Source organism: Gobius niger (genome assembly GCF_951799975.1).
Source record: "Gobius niger genome assembly, chromosome: 10".
In the NCBI taxonomy this organism is placed as follows: Eukaryota; Metazoa; Chordata; class Actinopteri; order Gobiiformes; family Gobiidae; genus Gobius; species Gobius niger.
The window spans coordinates 28,050,427-28,057,324 of NC_136861.1; the positions used below are offsets into that span (position 1 = coordinate 28,050,427).

Sequence of the window (6,898 nt, forward strand, 5' to 3'; positions counted from 1 at the left end):
ATTTTTCATCATGTGCCAGTCATGGAAAAATAACCATATTGGATGAGGAAGGCGTTGGTTACTTTTATTGCTCACAGAAATGCCATAATGAACCTTTAGTGCAATAATGAAAGATTGTGTTGGTCAATTCATTACTTTGTCTTTTTAGTTTCTATTGTGCCACTGTTGAATAGAGCAGTGACACAATAGAGTATACATGCCTTTCAGTCATGTGACTTTTGTTGTTATGGCGGCCATTTTGAATACCAAAGTAGAATTATACAGTACTACAACATGCAACAATAGCTCTACTCAGGATATATGAGAAAGAACTGATTGACAGTGGCATTTGTATGTCCTCGTAATCATTGCTCAATGCTCAAGAAGATAACACTAAAAACACAGCCCCAGAGACGCATGTTTATGTGAAGAAAGCAGTGAGTCAGTGTTTAAGCTGCTCAAGATGTCAGCATGCTACCGGTTAGCATTTAGCTTCAACAGCTCAGCTCTGACCTCTCCAAGAGAAAGCCCTGAACCACACTCCAAACATCTAGCCTTGGACACAACTTGTGACAGAGGTCAGATTCCTAAACGTGAGCTACACATGCGTTTGTCGTGTAAAAGCCATTGACAGCTGGTTGACAGTTGCTAACCGGTAGCATGCTAACGTCTTGAGCAGCTTAAACACTGACTCAGACTGTTGACATGACAAACAGTAAAAGTCACAAAGGTTTCCGTTTCCTCTTTGATGTGTTAATTTAGTTTTCAGAGTGAAGCCGATCTTTAGTAAATCCTGCTGTAGCTCGACAGACATCGCCGCTACGTCTGTGCCACATTTGCCGGTTTCTTCACATAAACGTGCGTCTCTGGGGCTGTGTTTTTACTGTTTTCTTCTTGAGCATTGAGCAATGATTACGAGTACATACAAATGCCACTGTCAATCAGTTGTCTTTTATTTTCATCCTGAGTAGAGATATTGTTACATATTGTAGTACTGCATAATTCTACTTCGGTATTCAAAATGGCTGCTGGAACTATGCGTGATGTCATAGGAAACGCATGTATAGTTCAGCAAATAGTGCAACCAAATGAAACATTAAGTACCTACATAAATATGAAATACCAATACCATGAATGCCTCACGACACCAATGGCCTCATTGTACATTCACTACTTATTTACTGCTCCGTACTCAGAATGGCAGATAGTGCTGAAAAACACAGCTTTATTATTATTATTAGGCATCATGAAAAGTGACAATCTGAATTTGATCCATGCACCCAAGCACACAGTCATGGGTTGGGCAGCAGTGCAGGTCCTGAGAATATGAACAGACAGACAGTCCTCACAAAGGCTGGTATGGTCAATGTAAAACAACCTCCAATCAGCCTCCACAAGGCAATAAGCAGGGGTCAGAGAAGCTCTCCACGTTCTGTTCCATACATAAACAAGTTTCTCAATAGGATTGTTAAACTGTTTGATAGGGAACAATGGCAAACCTGAAGCGTAGATGTCCAAAAACATTCAGTAAAAAAAAAAAAAGATCATTCTGTTCTTTCTAATGTGCAGTGCAAAAGAGCATGAGGGCATTTATATAAAACCATACGGGTCTATGGCCTAAAAAAATACCAGGCTATATTGTTAGATGTGCTTGGTTTTTTGAAAAGCATCAGTAAATGATCTTTGCTCTAATGACAATGACCAATAAATACAATATTAGTTAAAAGAGCAAATCATTGTTTTTGTTCAGATTCACTGTTTAAATCTGACAAGCTCAGAGTTAGAGTTAAAAGCAAAATAAATGAAGTAAATTGTATATTGATAATAACAAGTGATGTATTGTTCAACAAAATGTTATAATTGTCCCTAACAAATAAATTATGAACTCCGGTTACATGATGCCAGTGCCAGCTGGAAAGGTCCTCAAAGAATGGGTCTAAAAGTGGAGCATTTGTCGACCAAACCTGCTCAGTGTTGCATTACCACCTGTCACTCTCTCTGCACTCTCAGTGTGAGCCCCAGCCTCCACTGTAGCGTGGGAGGCCACGAAAGGAGCAAGTGCAGACCTCTGATAGGGCTAACCACACAAATCCACATCACAGGTGAGTAAGACCAAGGGCTAGCTAATGATGCGACTAATCGACTGGAGTGAAGGGAACTCCTCACTCTCCATCGTGTGCAGAGACTTGTGGGAGTGGAAGTCTTTGGGGGCCAGCACCTGTCGGCAAGTGGGACACACCTGGCAGTCCAAATCCTCAGCAGCGTTAAAATATGAAGGAGTTTGCCATGCATTCTTCTTGTTCTTATTTTTCTTGCCTCCCCCTGTCTGCTTCTCCAGTGCTTTGCTGTCTCCATGGGCAGTGAGCAGCTCCTGCTGTTTGCTTGTGTCCGGCAGAAGGACAAGCAGCTCGTTGAAGATACGGTTGAAGTTTTCTCCGAGCAGATCCTTGCAGCTCCGATGGTACTGACTGGCTGAGATGACACTCTGCAACACAAACAGAACAAGCCATTTAACTCAGCCATTACTCAGTATTACAGGAGAGTTTCCTCTGGGAGATGGACTATACCTGTCTGAACTGTGCAGAGTAGTTTTTGAACTGGTTGAACTTTGACTCATCATTGTGGAGGTGCTTTTTAATTGATAAGATCAGGTCCAAATTCCTCTGTTGAAAGTCGTCTGGTGTTAGGTAACCTCCAGATGACGATGAAGGTCTGTAAGCAACACAACACAAAAGGCTCAAAATGAGAAAGTGTCCAAAGATTAAAAGAGCTGATCTTTAGGAAGCTCAAGTCACTGACGTGTTGGTGCTGGAGGAGGAAGGCTCGGGCACATTGCCGTTAAGAGGAATCCCGGTGAATCCTGGCGGTGGTTTAGGAGCCGTAGTTTCCAGCCCCGGCGGTGGCGCAGTCACAGGAGGAGGAGAAGCATTGGAAGTCTTTATTGGAAATGAGGTCTTGAAGCCTGTAACAAGATATGATGATCAAGACTTTTCAACCCATAGAAAACAGTAAATCTATAGCCATTAGTGGCTGTGTGTTGTGCTTTCTGAGCAGCAAGTAATAGTCAATAATATGGGCTCCAATTCTGAGTAGCAAATGCACTCATTACACTGTACATCTACTGTTTTGTATTATGTTTATGCTATATCCAGGTTCTTAGAGCAACTGCTCAGCTGTTATTTCCCAAGTGTTACCCTGGACAAGTCTAGTTACTGCTCCCACTGCATCAGGCTCCTACCTGGTGGTGGCGCCTTCTTCGCTGTGAGGGCAGGGAACTCCTCCTCTTGTTCAGTTGGAGGGACAGTGTTCACTGTAGCCACAACAGCGACTTTCTTTTTGGCAGATGGTGATTTATCAGGGTAGCCATTAACTAAACTGAGGTTGGGTTTATTCTGAGTTTTCTCAGGAACATTTTCTTTTTGTGCAGCGGTTTCCACAGGAAAGGACTGTGTCACAGGAGCACTTTCTGTGGCTGACATCGGTGTTGAAACTGCAGTGTTCTTCTGCGGTCTTTTCTTTTTGTTGGCCTTGGGTAAAGGTTCAGGGTCCACACTAGTGATTATATTTAGAGGTTTTGGAGGTTGAGGCTTGTTATTGCTTTCCTTAACAGTGAGCAAAGTGGAAATATCCAACATGGTGGGCACTGCACGAAACTCCCGCTGAGTCAAGCCTCCACTTTCTTCATCTGAAATGGGAGGAGACCAGTTGGCTGGGGCTTTGCTACTCTCCCCAACCTTCTTTTTTCTCCTGGAGGATGTGGGGTTTGTGGAAGAGAGGGTCTGGGGAACTGAAGGGACAGTTGCAGCCTTGGAAGTGGCAAGGGTGTGGGGTTTAGGTGCAGCAGCTTGTGTGGACCAAGCAGAAGTGGTCCTCGATGTGGCCTTGACTGGCCGGACCTTAGGAACAAGAGCAGGGAAATCCTCGTCATGGAATGATGAAGTCTTTCGAGTTTGAGAAGAGTAAGCCGGAGTCATGGGAGAAGAAACCGTGGCCATTGACAAACTTGGGAAGTCGTCTTCTTTCAGCCCTGTGTGGGCCACCACTGCAGGGGCTGTAGGAACAGGCTTCACACTGAGAAAGAAAATATAAGATATAAATGATATGGACCAAAACAAAAACCCTAAAAACGTGGCAATTTCAGAGCATTACACTGGTAAAGCTGCAGCGGCCCCCAGTACCGGAAAGTCATCTTCATCTCCCGGATTTGTGCTTTTCATGGTTTTTACTGGATAAGAAATAACACGTTTATCAGCACGTATTGGCCCACTTAGTTGAAAATGAAAAAGTCAGTTGCCTTACCTGGCGGCATGTTGGCACTGGGATTAACAGGGCCTGTCCTAGACCGAAGTTCTTCTGGATCGACTCTCTCTGCCCGCTCTGCCCGCTCTGCCCGCTCTGCCCTCTCCTTAGCCTTAGCGGCAACTCTTTCCTTCAAGGCCCCCCGCTCTTCCTGACGTCGCATTGCTATTGACGCCCTCATTGCAGCGGCCACATCTCGGTCTTCTTCCTCTCTGTAGTACGCACACATAAAAACACCATGAAACGACATGTCATGTTTGCACGTCCTCCATGTAAACCTGTACAAACTACCTTGAATATCTCCAGCTCTTCTGCGCCCCCTGAGGTCTTCCTCTTCCCCGATGCATCTCTTCATAGTCTTCACCGGACAGTTGACCTTACAATACAAGGGCACCAGTTAATATTTCCTTTCATTTTTTAAATTTATTTCAATCGTTCTGATTATTTACATTACACAAAATACAAAAGATACGCATTGTTCTGCGTCTGTATTAACCATCGTTTCTTCTTTGTTGTCTTGGGGCGTAGTTGAACTGCAGGTCTATTTGGCGGTTCTGTCGGGCCTCAGCTCTGTTCTTGCTGTGCGCTGCGGCCTTATGGGCTTTATAGTCGATCTCTGAACGAAACGCGTGAGTGAACTGCTCGGTGGCACAGCGGCCCTCCTCACACAGATAGTGGCTTTCTCGGAAGTGTTCACTCAGGTACCGGTAATCGCTAATGAAAATAGAAGAAGAAAAAAGCTTGTAGACTATTGTCACGGCAAGACACCAACAAACCGTTAAAAATTGCCACAGTATAACTAACCAGTAGTATTCTTGTGAACCATCCGCGTCACAGAAGTGGCAGAAGTAGTGATCTCTGCGCAAGTGCTTCAGCAGTTCGTCATTATCGAGGTAACGCTCGTCACAGAACTTGCAGAGCGGGTGCCCTCTGTGACTCGTGTCGTCCGGGTCCCCTTGAGTTCGGTGACGGGCGAGCTCTTTCCGTGAGTACCATTTGCGTTCGTAGGAGAATATCTGCAACGTGAAGTTACCCACGATGGATGACATAGTTCAGGCACTCTGCGATGTGCGAGACACTTTTGCACAAACCTTGAGATGTTTTGAGCAGAGCTTACAACTAAAAAGCTCATGCTGCTTCCTCATGTGCTGCTCCAGTTCTTCAAATCTTGAGAAGACTTTCGGCTCTGGACAGTGAATGCACTCCGGCAGTAAAAGATGCCTGGCGAAGAGATTAAATTATTAAATGTTAATGTTGTTATTATTATTGATATTATTATTGTTATTATTGTTATCCTGATGATGAAATTGACAATGTTTTGATTGCAAACTAAATAGCATTGTGAACCAGGACAGTAAGATGAGAAAGTAAAATAAGATAATGTCATGATGAATTTAAATCTATGTCACTGCTGTGCTGATTTATGCTAAAAATAAAAACCATAGCGAATTCATTCATGATAGATAGTTTCGGAGTAAGCTGACAACTTTACCTGTACTGTGCGAAGATTCTCTCATCCTTAAAATAGATATCATGCTTCTTGTCACATGGGAAATGCTGGTAAGGTAGTGAGGAGAATACTTCCAGTTTCTTCACAAACACCACCTGTAAACACATAATGAAATGAAAAGCGAGAAGAACCCCCATACCCATGTACACAAGAATACAATTGGTTTATTTTAAGGTTGGGCAATCACAGTCAAACGGATAAAGTCCACGTAACGTCCCCAATGAATCACATAAGACATGGATTTCTCTATGTATTGACAGATGACTTCAATCCGGTTATGGCCTTGACTTTAGGGCAGTGACCACCTATTGAGACGCATATAATAAAAGACTGCATTCCCGTGTTGAACCTCCTGATTTGAGTTCGAGCAGTTGAAATGACGTGCCAGCAATAGGTAGCATATGCTAGCCAAGTTAGCCGCACTGGGCTAATGACAGCTAGCATTAGCCAGAAGTCAGGGGGATGGACATGAGTGAGCCTTTGCAGTTTATTTTAGAGATCATCTGTGTTTCTGTATACCTAATATACAACTGTCTTGAATCCAGGGCCTCATTAAAAGCGTAATCCCCTCGACAACACAGTGGCAAACGCGGCATACCTTGTCTAGCTCCTCTCGGCAGACAGCACAGTACTTCTGCTCGCACAACACCCTCATTTTCGTGGAGCAACGGTAGCACACCGGGTGGTCACATTTCCCCAAAGCGAAGATCTCGATCTCTTGACAGCAGAGGACGCATTGTTTCTCGGTTTCCTTTGTAGTCGACTCCATTGTGGTCCGAGGGAAGGCTGAGTGTTTCTGGTTTGAGAAGAACCAAGGTGGTGAGGCGCTTACGTAACTCTGAAGTCTGCCGCGTAGCGTAACTCCTGTACGTACAATTTATGGAACAGACTCGCCCAGTCCACACGTGAGCACCAGAGGTTTCCACGTGGGCAGGGTGAGTTTAACCAGTAAAGTCACACTTGGAAGAGGACATGAGGGTTTGCATAATTCAAAAATAAAATATTTAAAATATAATTTGTAATGTAGATGGAGAAAATAGATTCTTCCTATCAAGGATTTTCCTCAAGTGGGCTAAACAAAATCATTATCAATTTATAATACAAAAGAGC

At 43.9% G+C, this 6,898-nt stretch overlaps 1 protein-coding gene across 1 annotated transcript; it reads right to left on the reverse strand.

Annotated features, from left to right (window-relative positions):
• Positions 1-1,027: 1,027 nt before the first annotated feature.
• Positions 1,028-6,669, reverse strand: znf598 (zinc finger protein 598). Its single transcript, XM_079563953.1, has 12 exons — positions 6,387-6,669; positions 5,771-5,883; positions 5,370-5,499; positions 5,083-5,294; positions 4,775-4,992; positions 4,570-4,654; positions 4,279-4,490; positions 4,129-4,204; positions 3,218-4,050; positions 2,779-2,941; positions 2,547-2,691; positions 1,028-2,464 (listed from the first exon to the last, which is right to left on the reverse strand). The coding sequence occupies exons 1-12, from the start codon at positions 6,555-6,557 to the stop codon at positions 2,099-2,101; spliced, it is 2,724 nt and encodes a 907-aa protein (XP_079420079.1). The 5' UTR covers positions 6,558-6,669; the 3' UTR covers positions 1,028-2,098.
• Positions 6,670-6,898: the final 229 nt, after the last annotated feature.

Coding starts and splice junctions, on each gene's coding strand:
- znf598 (XM_079563953.1), bottom strand. CDS start 6,557: ATGGAGTCGACTACAAAGGAAACCGAGAAACAATGCGTCCTCTGCTGT. Junction 4,993..5,082: donor GGTTCACAAGAATACTACTG/GTTAGTTATACT, acceptor TATTTTCATTAG/CGATTACCGGTACCTGAGTG. Junction 2,692..2,778: donor TCCTCCTCCAGCACCAACAC/GTCAGTGACTTG, acceptor TGTTGCTTACAG/ACCTTCATCGTCATCTGGAG.